At 41.7% G+C, this 23048-nt stretch overlaps 1 protein-coding gene across 1 annotated transcript in view; it reads right to left on the bottom strand.

The window, feature by feature from the left end:
• The window catches only part of INO80 (INO80 complex ATPase subunit), a 131106-nt gene that overhangs the window by 22797 nt on the left and 85261 nt on the right, over positions 1–23048 (bottom strand). The window contains exons 27-28 of the mRNA XM_067557961.1: positions 22150–22277; positions 2238–2332 (exon numbers count right to left, since the gene is read on the bottom strand). Coding sequence (XP_067414062.1) covers positions 2238–2332; positions 22150–22277 — 223 coding nt within the window. The remainder of the gene's footprint in view (positions 1–2237; positions 2333–22149; positions 22278–23048) is intronic.

The raw sequence follows: 23048 nt of genomic DNA, 5'->3' as shown, positions 1-23048 counted from the left end.
GGAAAATTTGAGAAAAAAGGATGAGTGGAGAAGGAGAGAAAGAAAGGAAGTGAAAATACAGGTCAGTGCTGCTTATAAATGTCACCTGTGACCGAAACTATCCACACAATTGAATGTTCTTTTAAAAACACAGTAGAGGCTTCTTATACTTGATTAAAACATAGGACTTGTTCATCTGGCCCATGTTACTTATTCACCTTCTGAATTCATGATTCACAAACATTTTCATAGAGCCAAATGTAAATCTAAGATTAAGAAATCAAGTGGTGAATGAACAGAAGTCGATGAACTCAAACAAAAGTTCCTGTCTTAATATAAATATCTATTCGTGAAAAATAAAGGAAGAGGAACTCAGAAAATATTACATAGATACAAAATTGCTCCTAAATGGAATGTTTTCTTCAAGGTCTTAACAACTTTTTTTTTATTTACTAAAAAGGAACAATATGATTTTCCAGGTTTCTTGGATTTTATTGTTATAGCAGCATGACAGAAAAAGGCAGGGTCTAGTCGCCTGAGCATAAGTCTGAGATCTAAGAACCCCTGAATTCTAGTCCTAGCTGTGATACTAATCTTGAACTACAAACTACAGTCTTTTTTCTTTATTTTCTTATCAGTTAAATGCAGATAACATTACTTATCTTTTTCACGAGAATGTCATGGGGCTACAATAGTGAATTGTAAAATATTTTGAAGATGAATGACTATTTAAGTGATATTAATAATAAGATGATGCATGAAATTGGCAGCTTTGAAAGCTCCAAATAGCCTTTTCTGGAAATGTCACAGGGAAGAGAGAGAGGGAGGATTTTATTATAGACCTTATGAATGTATTGTAGTTCTAGAGTTGTGTGTTAACAGTGACCTGCCAGAACATCCTGCAGAACAGCCTTTAGTCTCAGTCAGACTTTTTCCTGGAAGTATTCCTCACAAATAAATATTGCACAAGGGGAATTTAAATAGCTCTTTATAGAAATTCTTGTTTAGACTGGCTGACCTTTATATTAAAGGGATTTTCAGCTGAAATAATTATTTTTCTTTATAGCTATTCTATTCATTAAAAAAAATAATTTGCTGGACTTCTTACAGGAAGAAGTGTTAAAATTCTAGGGATGAGATCATGACTAGTTGGAAACCTGTTTTTGACTGCTGGAATCAGTTAAGTATTAGGCCAGTGTGTTTTCATCTCACTTTCCTTGAAGGTTTGCACAGGTTTGTCCTTTTCAAATATTCCTGCTCAGGGAGGCTTACACCTGATAGTTCTACATAGCACACAATCCCTCTAAATCCTTCTGCCTCAAAGGCATCAATGCTTGGTTTTATTTTCAAAACCCAAGAGTTCATATGTAGATTCCACTCCATCTTCAAAACTGCAATTCCACTCTGAGAAGACTAGCACAAAGACCATCCTGTACTCTAAACTCGTATTTTTATCCCTTGGCAGTGGGAAAACAACAGTATTTTATAAATCCTATTGCTGGGAAAGGTTACTGGTCTTGTTCTCAAGGGTTAACAATTTATTCACAAGGGTTGCTTTACCAATAAACATCACATCATCTCAGACTGTAGACTATATGTCACAGCAACATCTTAACAAGTTACATCTCATAACTACATGAGGAAACTTGAGTTGTTAAACATAAATACAGATAGTTGGTATAACATGCATCAATGGAAATGAAGTGGTGCAACAGTATGTAACCCTATAATAAGGTGAGGTAGACTCCATATCCCTCCTTATCATCCTAGTGTAACCTAAGAAGTCTGGTTTAGAAACTTTGTTTCATTACAATGAACTGGTCCTATATAATTCAGTTACTATATTTTACCATCAAAATTGTTAAGCAGATCCCCTACTACGTAAGAGATAATATAGTTTATTTCTTTTGCCCTTTTATGAAACATACTGCACTTGAGACTGAGGCCTATTTCAAAAGCTCTAGTATGTCTGTGATTTCAATTTAATTCTCAGCGTGTCGCTACAGAACATACAGTACTCCACATATCACCATTTCATTCCCACTGGGATTCTCTAAAGACCAGGCCATATTCAAAACAATTAAGGACAGATTTTCTGGTACAGTAAAGTTGCTTTATACTACTCTATTTCACAGAAGCTTAGCTTCTGCCCTGTGAAGCTCCTAAGCTCTATTTAGTATATAAGCCCTTTGGGACAGTGACTTAATTTTCTTAACATTTCTCAAGTGCTTAATCAACAGCTTTTATAAATAGATTACCTGTTCTGAAAGTCAGCTACCATGTCCCTTCTCTCAGAGATCTTCGAAGAACCATCCAGTCGCATATAGGTATGTTTCCTATAAACCATGTACTCCTGCAAAGCATGCAAAAAGAAATGGAGTCAGTCTCCCAAAGTCATTTAATTCTGACTCCTCAAACAAAAGACACCAACAATGGAACTAGCACTGAGTAAAAGATACAAAAATTCAGAATATCACTGTTCCAGGGACTCTCCATTTAAAACAAAATGTACTTATGTTAGTGACCCCTTAGATTATTAAAACTGAAATTTAAAAATCCAATTAACTTTTTGCCATTTGTTTATTTTCTGCATTTCACTCAAGTTGGGCAATGACACATGAAGTCAGCTTAACTTCTGTTCATTACCATTTCACTTTCAGGATCACAATGCTGCATGGACTCAGTTGCGGACACTGCCTGAGTGCATCTGTTTATTTAGGGGGGAAAAAGTTTCCAGTGCATTCTTTTTTTTTTTTTTTTTTTTAAGAAAAAGATCATGAACATAGTCTTATGGTTTGATAAAAGCTCGTTTTCACTAAATCTAATTTTTGGACCAAATTTTGAGCTGACAGTATCTCTTTAAATGACCCTCCTCTCATTAGACCAACAAGATATCCCCCTGTTATGGCTAAAATCTGCTGGTTCTGAACCAGTGGAGTGGTGCCTTGAAAGACAATGGAGATCTTCAGCTAGCAACCAATATCTAGTGATTAGAGGTCAACTCATTTTCCAGTTACTGCCTATTATTTACATCCTAGATAATTATTTGAGACCGTTGTGTTCACTTAGCTTTCTCAGTATTTACCCCTCCCCCACAATTTGATAAACCGCTTCTGAAACTAACTAGCATACAGCAGCAGCCTTCCATTTATAAATGAGCTCCTACTGTTCACACATTGTGGCTCCCTTCCCCTCATCATCCTGAGTGTAGCAACTTCTTCAAATTTCTTGAACATTTTGCTTGTATCTTTGGATCCCACCCTAGCCTTAGGTTGCCATTCATGGCGCAACTCCTCTAACAAAACAAATACTTTATTCAGTCCACCAAGCTGTGTTCACTGGCCCCCTACTTCAGGAAATTCATTCCATTCTGACTGTACTGTCTCATCTCTCAGTGCAATATTAGGGTTTTTGTTTGTTTGTTTTTTCCTTATGACATTCAGATTTCTCTTGTTTAACCCTGGAGAAGACACCTCTGCCCTTTATCCATCTCTCTCTAATCCATGCCTGGCAAAATCTCACATTTTGCTAGATGGCTGTCTCGCAGCTTTATCAAAAGCAAGGTGAACACTTAATCTCCTTAACTCTGAATGAAAAATTTGGTATCTAAATTTCTTCTCTAGTATTAACTTCTCGACCAATCGGTGACCAATATGCTGTGCCTTGGTCTGTCAGATCTCAGGGGCAATTTAGCTTCATTGCTTAGGCCTCACTTTCTCACCAGAAAAGCAATTCCAAAGCTACAGAACCATTGAGATGAATTAATAATGAAAAATTATATTAAAGACTGATCCCACCTCTGCACTCAGTGATGTGGACATGCTATAGTTGTAGTGCTGTCTGACTTACTAGGAAGTATATTTCCTTGAAGTCGGCACTTGAACCTCAGAAGAACCAGCTTCAGTACAGTAACAGATTTATGCTTTTTCTCTCTCTCTCTCTCACTTTCTCCCTTTCACTTGGATCTCATACTGCCTGAGCTATAAGATGTAATTGCTCTCCCTATCCTGAGAGACATGCATCATACATCAGTATTTGAGGGTCCAATAGCTAGAACAGGGAGCCTTTCAGTATGATCTCAGACCTGGTCTATGACTGAAGTGTCCAATGAGGAGTTTTGAGATCCCTAACAGGAATTTCTGTAGGTCTCTTGGAGCCTTGTTCAAGGTATGATATCTATGCAAGAGACCTCCAGGTTTAGAATTTGAAGGCAAAGTGGTATTATTAACAGTGGATTGCTGAGATTCTCTCTACAAAGGTCTAGATTTTGGGGAATCTCTTTCATTATGCAGACACTTTGACCATGGCACTATGTACTGCCTCTTTCAGATGGGAGATTTTATTAAATGGATGGCATGAGATCCTCAGATTTATTGTAAATCTGTGCACTTAGAGTCTCTCCAAAGATGGATCTGCTGCTTTGCAACAAGTTGTTCTGGATGAGGACCTTTTTAAAAAAATTTCCACAGAAAGGATATAGGTGTGTCTCCTTGGATTATAGTTTTACTAGTTTGATCACCAATGTCTTCATGAAATCACTGGGGGTGGAAAATAAACTAAATAGTGTAGGCCTGACTTGACATGAATAATTGGACATGGGTGAGGCCTCATTTCTTGGGAGACAAGATTAGAGAGTAAATGGATCAGCATGGAAACAAAATGTTTGTACTAACTAAATAAGGGGGAATGTCCAAGGAACCATTTACAATGGACAAGATGATAATAAATAAAATAAGCCTGAAATGTAAGATGAGGCAAAGAGTAAATCGTGCATAGACAGTGCATGATGTACAGGGATTGACTATTAAAAATTACCAAGCCAATCTCAAAACGTGATGCAATACATACTAACTGCAAGGTAATGTGTAAACGTATATAAAGAAAGTGGTTTGTTGGGTAACTCTGGATGTGGGGTATGCCCTATACCCACCACTCCCAAGCTTGAGTCTGATCAACTCAGTGTTTGCTGTTTGCCAAATAAAGGAACCTGAGTGACGAGACAGGAACTGAACTGAGTTCTCAGGGAACTGAGTGAAAGAGGATCCCGGAGGAATCGCAACAAATGGGTGAGTCTTGAACTGGAAATGCGAGTTTCTGTATGCAAAAATGTATCCTAAAATTGCTTTAGTCCAGTATGGCTCTCCTGCTTCCTGCTCTCTGTAAAATAAAGAATATGGAATACAGTCCTAACTATTATTCTCTGAATGGAGCCAGCTTATTTTTTCTCACTCCAACAGGTGTATGATTTTCTTCATGATGATCTGGTGTTTGCCTAGATCCCTCATTATCAGGACTGAATGAAGAATGGATGAGAAGGCAAGAACAACTGTGAATGATACACAGGTCTTGCTCGTCTGAAGTTGACTGGACAGAGGTTTTTTGACAATGAGAGATCTGGCCCCATAGGTGGACATCAGGTTGCTCACAGAATCTGGACAGTCATACTGAATTTTTGGCCTGGAAGGATGTGGAGGGTTTATAGTTGCTTTTGGCCTTGGTGGGGCCATGGCTCCAGGTCCTCCCTTTGAAAGAAGAATTGACCTTAGTTTGGTATCTCTGATTTGTGTAGTGGCAAAAAGAATGTCTCTTCCTGACAGATGATGAATAGTTCTTTAAGGATTACTTGACAAGAATGGCAGCGACTGCTCTGGGCTTGCCAGTATTCTATACTAATATTTTGTCCAGCTTTTCTCTGAATAGTAGGGAGTCTCTGAATTTTAATGCATGTAGAATCTCTTTAAATGGTTATATGCCATTGATGACTTGAGTCATGGCAGGCATCAAACTACAGAATTTGAGCCTACTGACCTGGCCACAAATCAAACAGCAATAGCCAAGTACACTGTAAACTGCAGATTTTCTTTAATATTATAAGAAATTTTTCATGCTTGGAAGGATCTAACACTTTCCAATAGCATGAAAAATCACCCTGGCAAAACATGCAGTAATAAGTAAGACTCTTAAAACTGCAGAGGACACCTTGATTTTTCACCTAAGGACATCCTTTTATTTTCTATCATTGAGGTCCTTTCGGGGAGAAGTGCAGCTTCTGCTGGTCCATGTTCTCTTTGAGACATTGTGACTTCTTGGGTGAAGAGGGGGATGAAAGAGGAAAGGTTGTCATTGGTAAAGCACAATCAGACTAGTCTGACTCTGAGCACCAGTCTGTGGCAGAGCAAACACTGGTATGCTGCAAGCAGGAATGGCATTGTTTGTCCTCTGAACTTCCTGAGATTACTATCTTAAAGGACTTTTCAATTTTCCTTGGGTGTTTTGTTAGTCTGTTTTGCTATGTGGGAGAGAAGGAGGGCACTGCCTGCAGGACCAGAGGAAACTAATGTTTTAGTGCTATGAAGCTATTCAGCATAGGAGGGATAAGACAGAAAGTAACATTTTAAAAAGGATAAATTAGTAAATCCAATATACGTGGGAAAGCTCAACTGCCAAATTTGTTCCACCTCTGGAGACAGAGCTTTTTGCAGGCAGAAGTGGAGAGTACGGCTTCGCCATGAAATTTCCTACTAAGAAAGATGAACTGCCTCCACAATCCACACACCCCAGGCATGGATTGGGTGAGATGTTATGATCCAGAAAGCTTTTTTTAAAATGACAAGCACCAGAAATCCTGGGTCCTGATTGATCAGTGATTCATTTCATTCTTTCACCAGCATTATTCCACCAGTGTAAAAATGGAGTGATGCAGTGATGAATCAGGTCTCATGGTGTTCTCTTGGATCTTGAACTATCTTTTTCTCTCATTACCAAGCCCTTCTCTTTCCAACTCTCTGATATTACCCATAACTGTACTTATCTTGACCCATGCTGTCATCTGCTCTAATCTCAGTTATAACTAACTCCTTTTTCATCTTCCCAAACTAACCAAACTTCAGCATGACTAGAAGACAATTACCTGTATTCTACCAAATCTGTGTGATGTGACCACATTACCACATATCTTAAAGACTTCTATTAAATCCCTATTTTCCAAAGAATACTATTCCAGACTTTGCACCCTGGTGTGATGAAATGGGAATACTTTTTATGAATCCTGTGTGTGTCTGTTTCCCTTGTATGTCATGTGGCTACCCAGTGTGGGGAAAAAGGACTAAGGCTATGTCTACACTACAGCCTATATTAGCAAAACTTACGTCACTCAAGAGTGTGAATATTCCAACCCAAGCAGCAAATTACACCGACGTAAGTGCTCGTGTGCACAGAGCTATGTCGACAGGAGAGCTTCTCCCACCGACATAGTTTATGCCACTCATGGAGTTGTTTTTTTATGCAGCGCAGTATGTCTACACATGGCGACATTTGCTCTCAGGGCAAGCTAAGAGATGGGGGGGGGGTGTGAGTGTGTGTGTGAGTGAGAGTGTGTGTGTGAGAGAGAGAGAGAGAGAGACCTAGTGCAGTCTGTGCCTGCATGGGTCATTAATAAGGACTGGCCCAATATTAATAGAAAATCTGAGAAGACAATGGAAAACCCAACCACCAGGACACGACACCTAGCAACCAAGGATCCAGAGGGAGCTGGATTTCCCTCTCAGTGGGGAAGCTGAGCAAAGACCCCAGCTCAAGAACAAAGAGCTGGAAGGTGTGAGGTGGGGGATAAAGTGCTGGATTCTGGAGGAAGCTGGGAAATCTGTCACCTGGGACTGACTAAGGAGGTCACACGGGGGGGATGGTAGGGAAAGGGCTTTGAGCTAACCAGACTGGACTATGCTTTAACTTTCATTGCTCTGTGCTCACCTAAGGACTTCCTATGCTGTGTTCCAGTTGACTACTATACCCTACTGTTTTGAAAAGCTATTTGAATGTCACTGCAAATACTTGGTGAGGTGCGTTAATCCCTGACGAGTGTACAAGTCTCTACCAGGAGTCTCTTTCAGTCGGACTCACTGAACAGATCTCATGGTGTGAGGCAAGTGTTGAAGCCCAGCGGTTCAGTCTCAGGAGGCAGTAAGAAAAGAGAGACCCTTTGGGGGCCTGGCACATCAAAGTGGTTCCTCCAAGGGACTATTCCAAAGCTGAGGGCAGACCAACATTCTGTGGATCCATGGCACCTGGTTTTTAAGTTCTCATGCAAGCCAACCCCACTGACCTGATCATTGCTTAATCTCCTTTTGACCACTCCACTAAGCTGGCTCTGGACTATCTTAGTTCCCATCCATGTTTTCACTATCAGTGACAAAAAGGAAAGTTTCTGAGCAGTAGAAACCTGAGTGCGACCTGCTTGCTTGTAGGCTGGCTACTGGTGTCAGGGCCATGAGCCACAGCAAATATCATTTAATGCACCCAGAGTTACAAGGCAGGTGTTGACTGAACCTTTCCTGGCTTGGATGAACTCCAAAGCATTACATTTACCTTCCTGTAACTGGAGCTCTTTGAGATGTGTGGTTCATATCTGTATTCCACGGTGGATATGCATGCACCCGAGACCAGAGAATTCTTGCAAGCAACGACGGTTGGTCTGCGCCTACTCTGCCCAGTTACAATAAGGTAAGTAACTTCCCTTTCTTCTTCGAGTGCTGGTCCCTATATGTATTCCACTGTGGGTGATTAGCAAGCAGTACTCAAAGAGGAGGAGGCTGTGAGGATGCAGGTGACATAGCTGCCAGTAGAACTTCTGTCCCAAAGTATGCCATGAATCAGTGGAGGAGCCATGTACCAAGGCGTAATGTCTTGTGAATGTGTGGATGAAAATCCACATAGTTGCACGGCAAAAATCAAGCAGGGGTGCCTCTGGAAGGGATGCTACTGAGGCTATTTGTGCCCTTGTACTGTGAGCTATAATCTCATGTGGGGGAGGAAGCTGTGCCAACTGATAGATTGGGATCCTCTGAGATGATACAGCTTGTCCTTATACTCATTCTGCTATAGGAATGAACAGTCTAGGTAACTTTCTGTTCTGTTTTGTTCTCTGCAGGTAAAATGCCAATGCTCATGGCACATCAAGGGAATGAAGTCTCCTCTACTTGCTTGAGGCAGGGAAAAACACAGATAAGGGAACTGACTGGTAAAATTCCAAAACTATCTTGGAGTAAATTTTGGGCGTAGTTGTAGTGAGACTTTATCCTTACAGAATATTGTGTATGATGGATCAGCTATTAGGACCCCAAGATCACCTACTCTTCTGGACGAGGTGATGGCAATGAGTAAAGTGACCTTCATTGACTGGTGAGACATGGAACATGTAGCTTGCAGCTCAAAGGGAGGTTTAATGAGTGCTGAAAGCAATACATTAAGATTCCAGTGGGGGGTGGGTCTGTTTACTGGTGAAAAAGTTCTGATCAGACTTTCAAGAACCTGGCTGTTATTGAGTGAGTCAAGATCAAGTAACCATCCAATGGTGGGTGACATGCACTGACTGCGGCCAAATGAACCCATAGTGAACTGAAGGAAAGGCATCATCTTGAGAGTGAGAAGACAGTCCAAAATAGTGAGAATATCCAGTCTCTGCAGATGTATGTTTTTGCTGGGCCCAGACAGAAATATTCCCACGTGGCTAGGTAACATTTCCTGGTGGAGTACGTTCTCCTATTATTAGGAATGGTTTGCACAGTTTCAAAGCAGTAAAATTTAGGCTTGATACCCATTCAAATATCAAGCTGTGAGATGAAGAGCACCCAGACTGGGATGCCTGACTCTGCCATTCTCCTGACTCAGGAGATCTGGGAAGGTCCAAATGTTGATAGCTGGAGGGAATGACATTTGGAAGAAACTTGGAAAACCAGAACTGATTTGGGGGCGATGAAGGTGACTCATGCCTTGTTCAGTTGAATTTTCCGTAGAACCCAAGGTAGTAATGGGACAGGAGGGAAGACCTAGCTCAAGTGATTTGTCCAAGGTAGAAGGACAGCATCACCTTTGCAATACTGTCCTTGGGCTTCCCTGGAGAAGTCTAAAGATCCCAAGTGGAAGTTCTCCACTGAGTGAAGATGCTGTTTACTATGAATCATGTAACTCCCACTTGTGATCAGTGGCAAAATGCCTATTGAGACTATTGCTCAGTGAATTCTGGATGCCCAAGAGGTACATTGCCAATAGGGTGATGCAGATCCAGACACACCAGTTCCATAAACTGATCACTTCTATACACAGGGGGGATTGATCTCGTCCCTTCCTGCTTGTTTATATACAAAATGGTTATGTTGTCCGACATCCTCAGGACATGCTGTATGACTGGTAGGAATGCTTTCCAAGCTTCTTGTACTGCTCTCTGTTCCAGAAGATTTGTGTGCATTCTGGCTTCCTAGGGGTGCAAGTGCCTTGTGCTGTAACATCATCCACATAGGCCTCCCAGCCTATCAGGGAGGCATCTGTAATTACTGTTGTCAGGTATAGAGGAAAAAAAGGGAACTTCAATGCACATATGTCTAGGGTCCCTCCTCCATGCCAGAGATGCCCTCACCTTAGTGTAGACTGTTACTATGGTCTTTATGTTATGCTTGCTTGGTCTATATACTGTTCAGAGCCAAGCTTGTAGGCATCGGAGGTGCAGTCCAGGGAATGGTGTCACATAAATACATGACACCATGTGCTCCAGGAGAGTGAGGCATATCCAAACAGATGTTTGAGGGCTGTGCGTAATTAAGTGTATCAAAGTGTGAATGGCATGAAATCTGTCCTTGAGGAGATAGGCCTTCACCCTGATCAAATCCAAGGTCATTCTGATAGATAAATTCTATGGCTTGCATCGGAGTCAGAGCAAACTTCTCCATGTTTACACACATTCCTGGGAATGCTAGAAGGTGGAGGAGCAATGAGGTTGCTGTTAAGATTTCCAGGAGTGACCTGCTGGTTGGAAGCTAATCGTGCAAGTATGGGAAGACTATGGAGTCACCTCATCTGAGCTGAGTACTACTGCTGAGAATGATTTTGTGAAGACTCAAGGAGCAGTAACTAATCCACACAGGATTATTGTATTGTATTGATAGTGGGGACCCACCACAAAGCTGAGGAATCATCTGTGGGGGACACAAATATGCACATGACAGTATGCATCTTTCATACTGGGAGCCATGAACCATGTTTCCTTTTCTAGAGATGGTATGATCAATACCAACATCATATGGAATTTCAGTTTGCAAATAAAATGCTGAGTCAATGCAGGTAAAAAAAAGTCTCCCGCCTCCTTTCCTCTTGGAACTAGGAAATATTCTAAACAGAATCATTTCCCCTGATGTTGATGGGGTACTTACTCTATTGCTCCCTGCTGGAGAAGAGATTGTACCTCCTGAAGGAGGATCTCCCTGTGAGAGTGGTCCCTCAAAAGAGACAGAAGGAGGTTTTGGAGGCAGTGGGGAGAGAAATTTGATGGTATAATGGGAATGGATGATATCCAGCACCCACTTGTCTGTTGTCTCCAAATGGGGAAGATTTTGCTAGGTATCCCTCAAAGTGGGTCTCTGAATTGGGTGGAGATATCATCAATACTGGTTTGCAGCTCTCAAATGCCTAATCAAAAATCTCTCTTGGCTGGAGGGTGAGGCTGAGTAGCTGTGGTTGAATGGCCATTGCATTTTCTGACATTTGCGCAAGGTGGTTCATAACAGCACTGGTGATAGGAGGGTTGCAGTAAGGGCCTCAGTTTGTAGAGCTGTTTACGGCATTTTCTCTTCAGGGCCTGGGTATACGTGCCCAGGGAGCAGAGGGCTGCCCTGGAGTCTTTCAACGAGTGAAAAGACTCATCCATCTTTTCACTGAAAAAATTAGGATAAGTCTTCAGCAGTGTTCTGGACTTCCCTAGGAAACCTCAAAGAGGGCAACTATGATTCCCATCACATCACAATAGTGGTTGCCCTAGATCTTGATGCCACATCAGCCACACTGACTACATCAATCACAGCTTGTAATAGGTTCTGGCTACAAGTTTGCCCTTGTCAGTAAGGGCTTGAAATACAGTCCTGTCCTCCTAAAGTAATTTTTCCCTAAAGTCCAGGAACTTAAAGTAATTCAGGAAATCATATCTGGCAAGAAGTGTCTGATAGTTTGAGAGGCTAAACTGAAGGCTGGTAGATGCATATGAACTTCCTCCCCATACGGTATAGAAGCTTGACCTCCTTATGTGCAGACTGGCCTTTGGAGGTTGCTGTTTGGATATTTCTATGGCTGCCTGGATCACTAAGGAGATCAGGGCAGGATGGGTAAACAAGAACTCAGCTCCCTTAGCTGGGACAGAAAATACCGCTTTTTCTGTACTTCTTGGGGGTAGGGACAAAGGTAGCCAGCATGTGCCATACAGACTTTGCCAGTTCTAATATGGCTTCATTTACAGGGAGTGCAACCCAACAGGAGCCTGTAGACTGTGGAATATCCAGGAGTTTGTGTTGAGAGTCCTAGATCTCCACTAAGATTTGGGAGCTCTTCCTCCACACACTAACAATTTTGAAATTATCTATGATTGTCTGGGGGAGACAGTGAGGCTGGAGCAATGGCCTTATAGTGATGAGAACAATATCCCTGTTGGTACCAGATCATCTTCCTTCTCTTCCATAAGGGAAGGTTTTGGTAAACCCCTGGAAGGAGAGGGGTGGTAAAACTCCCTGTTGGATAGCATGGATAATAAGGCCAGCACGAGGGCTCAAAAAGAGGTTGCAGAAGTCCCCAATGCACTGGATATCACGGATCCGAGGAAGAGGTCCCTGTTTGTGTGGCTGAGGCTGGTTCCAGGAGACTCTCGTGCCCATTTGGGCTGATCTCTAAATAAAGGTGAGGCTCGTTCCACTAGTACATCTGATCTCCCAATGAGAAGGTCAGATCTGGTGCCTTCGGCAGTGCTGTTGGTCCTGTTTTTTTTCCCAAAGGGGGAGAGGGTTCGGGGGGAAGGGAGGTGTGATTGTTAGGGCCTATGGTGCGGGAAGCACCCCCTTAACAATCGTGACCCCCTCCCCCAAACCCCTCCTTTCAGGAAAAAACCAGGGGGTAAAGCGCGGGAAGCACCCCTGTTTTTCTGAAAGCCCCCCGCCCTTTCAGAAGGGGGAGGCGGGAGCGATTTGGGGGAAAGGTAGGCGTGATTGTTAGATAAAAGTCCACCGGGGGAGGGCCCCATTTAAAAAGTTTTAGAACCACTGGTATAAGTCACCAGCCCCTTTGGCGGTTGTGATTTGTCACTCCATACTGCCGGAGCAGGTGTAGACGGTGGTTCCTTCTAATGCTGTGATAGTACACTCAGGCTACGGCTACACTGACGGCAGCAAAGTCACTACCGTCAGATCGATTTATCTGGATCAATTGAGCGGTCAGTGATGACCTGCTCAGTCGATCCAAAAATCGACATACTAAGACCACCCTCACAAGTGGCGTAGTGCTGCGTCGACAGGAACACGGTTCCCGTTGGCGCAGTGCAGTGAAGACGTTGCACAGAAGAGGAGCAGAGAAGTCGACGGGAGTTACGCAAGTTTTTTGCGTAGCTTGCGTAACTCCCGTCAACTGCCGCTGAATTTTGGAGGTAAGTGTAGACAGGGTCTCAGTAAATGGGTCTTCAACCTGGTAGTTTTCGACAGGACACAGTCCTTCAGATCCCAATGTTTCATTTTAGTTTGTGCCGCAGTTAGTGTTGAAGTTGATGAGGAGGGTGATACAAAAGGACCCTTGCTCCTATTTGCCTTCTTATGGTGCCCGTGAGATTTAGGGACTTAAGTCCTTGTGGCTTGGGTGTGAAGGCTCACCCAACTTGGATGGGGTCACAGAGGGTTCTCTCATCTAAGAAGGTCCAGAAGGTGATCTGTTTGTGAGAGTGCCCCAGATGGTCTGTCCTCTGCTCTTCTCCACTCTGGAGTCTGACATAGTACTAGGAGGTGCACTCTTTGATGATTCTGGCTGAAGTATGGGGGTGGAGGGTCTCCCTAGGCTGGGGCCTCACTGCATGCTCTATAAGGTGTTTCCAAAACTGGAGTTCTCACACCTACCATGTTTGGCTGTGAAAAGAGTGGCAGAGAGTGTATTTAATATGAGCTTCTCTGAGACACTAGAGGCAGCGCTGGTAGTCATCACTGACCAAAAAGGAAAGGAGGCAGGAGACGCAGTTTTTGAAGCCTAATAATCCTACGCATAATCTAAGTCCTATGCAAGGAGATCAGGAGGGGTTCACAGGGTGGGGATTCTAACCGTAACTAGCTGGGAAACTATCAAAACACTAATAACAAAAAACTAAGAATAATATATACATTTGAATATTTGCAGGAAAAGCAGAAAGGATAAGCTCTGGACACTGATTCTGAATCAGGCCATGAAGCGGTAAGAAGGAGCTGAAAAGGCAGTCAGTCCAGTCTGCCCCTTATACTCTCAGTGCGGAGCATGAAGAAAGCAGTGGTGCAGGTGTGGATCAATGTGCACGGCTTGCAAGAATTCTCTGATCTCAGGCACATGGTACGCATGCACATCCACAGTGGAATGAATACACACAGGGATCTGCACTCGAAGGAGAACTTCTAGCTATGCTAACAATGTCTCTACTAAACACCCTTTTCTGTGAATTACTTTTTATCCAATAATCGCATTTCAAATACTGTCTAACAAGTCACTCCTCTCTCTCTTTTAGCAAAATCTTTTTACTATACTTCACCTATACCTCGTTTGGTGTCCTTGTTGCTCCCCTGAATTTTGTATTTTGGTAAAAATTTGAACATAGCAACAGACTGCAAAGCACTCAGGAGGTAATTCTAATGCAAAAAAACCCTATACAAAACTAAATGGTAGTTATAAACTAGTAAACCAGCTCCTCTATTGTGATTGAGGCAGGGGCCTAATAACAACCCAGTATTCAAAGTCTCCTAAAATGATATAAAGATTCAGAAAGTCACAACAATACTGAGCAGAGTACCCCAGCTGAAACAAGACAAGGCAAATACAGCAACCATACCAAAGGGTGCAAAAGCAGTACACTGCAATACTCACCAGAAAGTCACTCAACCTCTTTAACCAAGTATACACTGGTGTATTTTGGTTTGTTTATAGTAAAACAGAAGATGGGAACTAATTGTATGGGGATACCTATACTAAACATAACAACATAAGACATAAGAATGGCCATACTGGGTCAGAACAATGGTCCATCTAGCCCAGTACCCTGTCTTCCAACAATGGCCAATGCCAGGTGCTTCAGAGGGACTGAACAGAACAGGTAATCATCCAGTGATCCATCCCAAGTCACCCATTCCCAGCTTCTGGCAAACAGAGGCTAGGGACACTTCTGAGCATGGTTTTGCATCCCTGCCGAACGTGGCTAATAGCCACTGATGGAACTATCCTCTGTGAACTTATCTAGTTCTTTTTTGAACAGAGTTATAGTTTTAGCCTTCACAACATCCTATGGCAAAGAGTTCCTGCAGGTTGACTGTGCATTGTGTGAAGAAATACTTCCTTTTGTTTTAAACCTGATGCCGATTAATTTCATTTGGTGACCCCTACTTCTTGTGTTATGAGAAGAAGTAAATAACACTTCCTTATTTACTTTCTCCACACCAGTCATGATTTTTATAGACCTTTATCCTCTCAAGTCCCCTTAGTCATCTCTTTTCCAAGCAGAAAATCCAAGTCTTATTAATCTCTCCTCATACCCCTAATCATTTTTGTTGCCCTTTTCAGTACCTTTTCCAATTCCAATATATCTTTTTTGAGATGGGGCGACCAGATCTGCACACAGTATTCAATATGTGGGCATACCATGGATTTATATAGTGGCAATTTGATATTTTCTGTCCGATTATCTATCCCTTTCCTAACGATTCGCAACATTCTGTTAGCTTTTTTGACAGCCCCTGCACATTGAGTGGATGTTTTCAGAGAACTATTCACAACTCCAAGATCTCTTTCTTGAGTGGTAACAGCTAATTTAGACCCCATCATTTTATATGTATAGTTGGGATTATGTTTTCCAACGTGCACTCATTTGAAAATCCTCCTGCTAACCTTGTTTAGCCAACAAGGTCAACATGATACCAAGGGTATTAATTCAGGAAAGTAATTAAATCAACCCTAGTTGCAGAAAGTATGTTACTGAGGCAACAAAGAAGTCAAGCTATTTCATCTCCTCCTCTCCTCCATCCACTGGGACCTACAGGGATTTCAGGATATTAGAGACACTTTTAGATACTGCTCAAGCAAACTGGTTCAAAATAAAACAAAAAAGCCAAAAGAGTATACTCTGCAAAACAAGCTAGATCTAACTCAGCAACGAAGCTCTCCAACCCTCTCCTCCCCCGCCCCCCCCCCAGTAAGCTTTTTTTATGGCAGATAAAGAGTTGAGGAGTGAGAGGAATATTGAAAAATGTCTAGTCTAATGTTTTCTGATTACAAATTCCATTTGCATCTGTGGATTTCCACCTAGGTTATGGTAAAGTGGGATCCTAAGTTATATTCTAAGATATTTTATTCCATATACAGTAACTGAGTTGATCTGCACATGGTGCTGTTTTCCATACCCAGAAGTTATAATACTATATATTCACTGTCTACAAAAGTTTTGGATTTCTAAAAAAATTAATTTAACTGACTATAACTTTTAGTTTCTATTGTACATAAGGGCAGACGATGATAGTTTCCACTATATTTCTGTTATGTAACTCCTGAAAAGCAAATTTTATTTTTAACATCTTTGGGATCCACCTTAAGAGCCTGAACTGCTGTCCAGGGATAACCCTGTCTTTGTTTACTTGCATATCCTCATTCCAAAGCACCTGATTAATAAGCCATTAATTAGCAGCTGAGTCCTAGATAATTAGCCATTTTCCACATTGCTGGAACTGCTCACCAGAGAGTCAGCTTGGTACTTATAATTCTGCAGGAAAAAAATTCTCTCTGCCTATAAAAGGTAGGAAGATGTATCCTTTACTGATCACTCCACTATCCCGATTTTCAAAACTCTGTGCTCTCTTCTTTCTTCCTTTCCCCACCATAACCACTACTGGTCCCAGGGAAAAGCCAGCTGTGAAGTGATGAAGATAATTTGCAGAGTAACTCTAATAATGTTTCTTTCCTGGTGCAAAGGCAGTAGATTTAAACTTCTTTTTCTCATGGAGACTACTGCAAGGAGAACCTATACATACCTGTATCCATTATTGGGTAACTTTGCTTCATACCCCTTCCTTACTTAATATGTATGGCTTGGCTTTGCAATCCCCATTTGGTGTTGTCAGAAACAAAAAAGCCAAGTCTGTTCATGATGCAATTCACTGATTTAGCTTGCTATAGGAGTGGCGGCTCACATTTATGCAGGGAGCCCCTGTCATGGCAATCTAGGTCACATCCCCCAACTCAAGTGCATAGAAGCAGTCCTACTATTTCAAATGTCTTGTGTCTTCACATTTTTGGCTCTGTTCTAATCAACACATGCAACTTTCTGCGAGGGGAAAGAGAACTGTCAGCTAGTCAGGAAGAGTAGCAGACTCCAAACTAGAAGGAAACAATCTTTAAACTGCTGCATGAAATTAAAAAGAATTGGCAGCACCTTCCACATCCTTAAACATTCCACCTGTCCCTTTCAGCAGATTATATTACCAAATACGATGGCACAAAAATCAATGCCCATAGCATAAGATAGGGAAGTGGGGGAGAAAGAAGAGGAGCTAAAAGCCAATTTAAGCAGGCTGTCAGAAATACCCTACAGCTCCTTGGCTGAGCAAATGTTGCACACTCCTCATGAAACCTATCAGAACAGGACACAGATCCAGTGCCTAGGTTCTCAGAAGTACCTCTATCTTCTCTATGTGCAGGTGTGGGAGGCAATGTTTAACAATGGATTAAGAAATAATAGAAGAAAATAAGTAGAAAGCGAAACCTCTCTCCCCCTAAAATGAGGCCCTTCTGAGCAAGGTTTTAGTTGTATCCTTCAAAAGAAATGTTACTCATTCCCAGAAGACTGCAGCTGCTGATTGGACTCTCAGCCATTCTGTGACTCACGGTCCAAAGACTGCAGAGCTGCTGGTGTATTCCTCTTTAGCAGTATGAAAGCTGTACATATCCCGCAGTGACCCACATTAGTATGCAATGAACATGATAAAATTGTTTAAAATTACTACACTGGCTACATTATTAGCTGGGGTGATTCTCAACTTGAGTGTACAGTACAGACAGAAGCAGCATGGCTTTAGTCATGCTGACTACAAACCCACCTGAAACCTGTGGGCATATACTTGCCTTGGCTATCACTGCCTGTGCTACCACACCTTCACTATTTATACTCCCACTAGCTCTCATCAAGATATCATGTGTATGCGAGCTAGGAATCACACCCCAGATCGTAGTGTAGGCAAAGCCATTATGTCTACATGAAGAATTTGTTAATATACAGAGAGCAAAGATGATGCTAAAAGAACATTTATTTTCTAAAACAAACCCATATAAGTCAGGGAATTTAGTTTATGATAAAATCTGCACTAACTAGATGCAACAAGGTGTTCTACTAGCTTGCTAAAGTAGTGTTCCATTGTGCTTAGGTATTGGATTTAGGGCTTGTCTACAAAGGGAGTTATTCATTTTAAATTAGTGCCACCACATCACATAATAGCTATATATCTTTCTTAAGATTTTATACTGCCATCTATCACTGCAGTATTTGAGTCTTTCCATGTAAAATCAACAACAATAGTGAAGTCCCCAGAGGACTTCATGGAGTCTCTGGTATCTCTCTCTTTTGGGGCAAAAACTTTGCTTGGGGATAGGTTATTTTTTCTTTAAGACTTTATTAGTTTCTATAATTGCTATATCTGCTCTGGTTACAGGTCAAACTAACATTTAAGCCCCTTAGCCACTGCTTATTGTGAATATTACCTGTAATTAGTTTTATGCTTTTGGAAAAATAGAACATTAAATATGAGCTAGGAGGAATACTATTTTTGTGCTTTTTTATTATGGCTCCACTGGTCTTGTGAAAAATTCTTGATTGATACAATCTTTATTTTTGTCTTATCTTTTAGGAACATTACCTTTGCCAAAATATTATTTTGCAATACTCAATGAACCACAGAAGCAATAAACTACCATCATTATTGATACTTCGTATTTCTGTAGAGCCTCTCATCCAAGAATCTCCAAGCATTTTTCTAACAATAAATAACAATAATCACCTGCAGATATAAACTATTTAACATTTACAAAGTGCTGTACAAACATTAAATAAATCTTCCAACACCTCTATGTGGTAGGTAAGTATTATCCCCACCTTGGTAGATAGGGAACTTAAGGCACTAAGCGTACATATATTCCCTTAGGAAAAATTGAACCAGTAATTCTCCACTGGTAGTAGAGCTGTAGTATAGAAGTTGTAGTGTAAAGAGGTCACAGACATTTTTTACCACGATCATCTAAACTTATAGACAAGCCTAGAGAAGTTACTTGCCTAAGGTCACAGAGCAAGTCACTTGTAGAATGAGGAATAGTACCCACAACTGATTCTCAGGCCCTGCTTTAACCCAAGTGTATTTCTGTAGGTTCATTAAGCTTCCTCCTTCTTCAGCAATGAAGACACCACAGTTACAAAGCTGTTCTAAAATAAGAGCACTTGATGTTTTTTATACTGATGTGAAGTGCAGAATCCTATATTTAACTATAATTTATGTTTGCAGACAAACAATCAAGGCTGAGAAGCCCAATGTTTTATGTAGATTTACACCATTTTTTTTTTCAATGGTTTTTCTGAACCACAAATATCAGGTCCCTAAAACGTGGGCTGGAACACAGAAAAATTAATCAGCTTCTCTGCTGAGTGATTGTCAACAAAGCTACACCCATGCTGGGAGGTCACATGATAGTCCTCCATAGAGTTGCACATTCGCTCACCATCCCACTGCTCTACCTATCTTCACAGTTATTAGAAGAGGACAAAATAGTGAAATACACGAGTATTACAATTTCTGTGTCTTCAGAAAAAACTAATCTTGCCTATTTCATGCCAACTAATTAGAACAGAGCTGACAGGCAAAGGTGGGTAAAGAGAATAATTGCAGGTTCCTGTTAGCAAATATGCACTCACAGAACAAAAAATGTGGTGCATCTACCAGCTACGGGGCATTTAATGCAAATAATGTAAGTAATGCAAGTATAGATGCTAAAACAGCTAAGAGCCTCCCATTGAGTAGGAGAGTCAGACCACAGCCCAGACTACTGCACAAGTGACTCAATTACTCACTTAATTGAGGTAGCTTTTCCTTTTTCATGTGCACTGAAAAGATCTGGGAAATTATGAGACTTATACCTGAGAAGACCCTTAATAGCAAGGTGTGTTGGGTTTGCTGTTCCCCAGCATCAAGGAGGATAGATCCACCTTTACAAAACTATTTCTGGAGAAGTGTTGGCTACCATAGGGAAAGGAAAACACCCCAATGTGCAGTCCAGTCCCCTCTGCTGGTAAAACAAAGATCAAAAGGCTCAACACAACAGTGACATAGTTCCTGAGAGGATTTTCTTACAAATGGAGCACTTCTTGGCCTTTGGTTTGCTCACCTTGAGTTTCTCTACCATGACGGGAGAAGAGGACAAACAAAAAGAGCTTGACAGGTAGACCTGTTTGGGGAACAGAGCCCTGGAAAACGTTGATCCACAGAGGAGAGGAGTTATCGGGGGGGTGGGGGGGGGGTGTTTGCTTACTAGTGCTCTGAAACAAGATTTAAAAGCTAGAATGCTAACAGACAAGACGAGAGCACTAAATTCTCTCTTTCTTTGACTACTGCGGTGCAATCTGGGGTGTGACAGCCTTTAATGCCTGGGGACAAGACTGAACTACGTCCAGTATTTGAACGAAGAGAGGCACAGCCTGAACCTCTCAGGCTGGGGAATTCATAGAATCATAGATTAGAGTTGGAAAGGGCCTCAAGGAGGTCATCTAGTCCAAATCCCTGCTCAAAGCAGGACAAACCCCCAACTAAATCATCCCAGCCATGGGAGGAGTCGGCCCAGCCCATCCCCGGCAGCCGTTTCTGCACCATGATTTTTCTGGGGACTGAGGCGAGGCTGACCGGTCTGTAGTTCCCCGGATCCTCCTTCTTCCCTTTTAAAAAAGATGGACACTATATTTGCCTTTTTCCAATTGTCCAGGATCTCCCTCGATCACCATGAGTTTTCAAAGATGATGGCCAATGGATCTGCAATCACATCCGCTAACTCCTTCAGCACCTTCAGATGCATTGCATCCAGCCCCCATGGACTTGTGCAAGTCCATGGACCAAGATCCAGAAAGGCAGCCTTATATCCCTATCTCACTTGGAAATGTGCAGTCTTCTCAGAGCAGTAGAAATATGCAGATGGCTACCGAGCCTCGTATCAGCTATACTCCTATTGGACTCCAAAATTTGTGACCTATATACAATGTTGATTCAGCCTTTGTGATTTTTTAAGTCCTGAAAATACTTTTCTGGTTCTTTAGGCTAGATGGCAGAGATACTGTAGTATATAAAATGTTACATAATAAACAGTACCTGCCCTTATGGGATGCCACCTGAATGATCGCTGGATCCTGATGTTCCAACAGTACTGAAATTGCCCTACCTCACAAGAGCATATGTTTTTTATATTTGCCAGCCACTCGACTCAGTCTGATAACTTCCTCCTCACCCACAAACACTCCAGTGGTCTTCTGAAACCTCAAAGTCATTTCATACCTAACATGCATCATGGCTACTATCTTTCTAGTCAGAGAGGACTGCAGAGGGACAAAAGCTATTAATGCTGATCCATCATCAAAAGGGAGGGACCAGCACTGACTGACACAATGAATTCCTTCTCTCGGCGGCTGCATGTGTTGCTTTGGCAGGACAGTCGTATCCTGCTGACAACAGAAACTGGGGATTGAAAAGTGAATTTATTTCCCACGTGGCAATTAAAAGTACTACCAATAGGCCACCTGGTTTATGATCTTGGTTCTCACCTACACCTCTTCTAAGACAGACTCTTCTCACCTAATCAAGATACTAATCAAATGGAAATTTCACTTCTGAGACAGGGACTGAAGATATTTCAACAATGAGTATCAACTTCATCATTGGCCATTATCTTTCCCCTGTCACACCTCATCCACACTCATTATTAATGTTCATTAAGGCTCTGTATGAGACTATGTTTACTGGGTGTCCCTATAATAATTTTATGCCATATTTGCCTGAGATCCAAATTACAATTATTGTATCAAAACAGCTATATTTAAAATCATTATCTTCAGAATCCCCTTCCTCCTACCTCCAGCAAGTCAATCATTCGTGTCATCTGAGAGTAGATAAGAACTCTATGTCCTTGAGATTTCAGCCGCGTCAACAGAAGGTCAAGAGCGTAAAGTTTCCCACTATCCGTGATCAGGCTCTCTTTGTCTAAGGAGAGGGTGAGAAACAAGTAAGTAAAAAGCTGAAATTGCGCATGTAACAAGCTAACATAAAGGATTTATTTATGAAACTTTGTAGTGTTTCACTACAGTATCATTTCCTAAAGTGACTGTGGCTGGGACTGGACGAGCTGCAAACTTCCTTCTGGCTAGTATGTCTAACCTCATTGCCTATAGTAAATTTTTGCTGATTTGGGCAGGGACTGGACCATAAGAGTGCTCACTCAGTAACATTCACATCCCTCCCCATCCTGGGAATCATGTCCACACAAAGTAAGGACTTGGCCCTCATTTAGATAGCCAAGTCTCACTGTTAAGGCCTCTTCCTTAGTATCACCGGGGCTATGTCCACACTAGCATTATAAGCAATCTCTTCCTTTTAGACCACACAGACATCAAAATTCTGTCTTTTGGACATCTGTTATTGCCAATTTCTGAGGTTTGGTTACATTATTCATATTACTGATGCACGTACAAGACTAACAGTATAATTAGTACACAGATACAATTATTTGATTCAACTGTGAAATAAAACATCCTTCATACATTGCCTGGACTCCCCCCTCATTTCTAGTTTTCCTTTTGTTTTTAAGAGAGATTTCCAGCTGATATCTTTAAGACACTTTAAATATCATTTTTCACATCCTCTCTTCTTCAGAACTGCTCATGCAGCAGTTGGGCAGGAAGGAGTTTCTTTTTGCAGATTCTGTCCATAAGCAATGTACTACCACTGAAAAGAGGACGGGGGAGGGAAATGGTG

Source organism: Emydura macquarii, unplaced genomic scaffold, assembly GCF_026122565.2.
Source record: "Emydura macquarii macquarii isolate MOO-44397 ecotype Brisbane River unplaced genomic scaffold, CSIRO-AGI_Emac_v2 contig_1876, whole genome shotgun sequence".
In the NCBI taxonomy this organism is placed as follows: Eukaryota; Metazoa; Chordata; order Testudines; family Chelidae; genus Emydura; species Emydura macquarii.
This window is presented reverse-complemented; position numbering and strand designations above follow the sequence as displayed.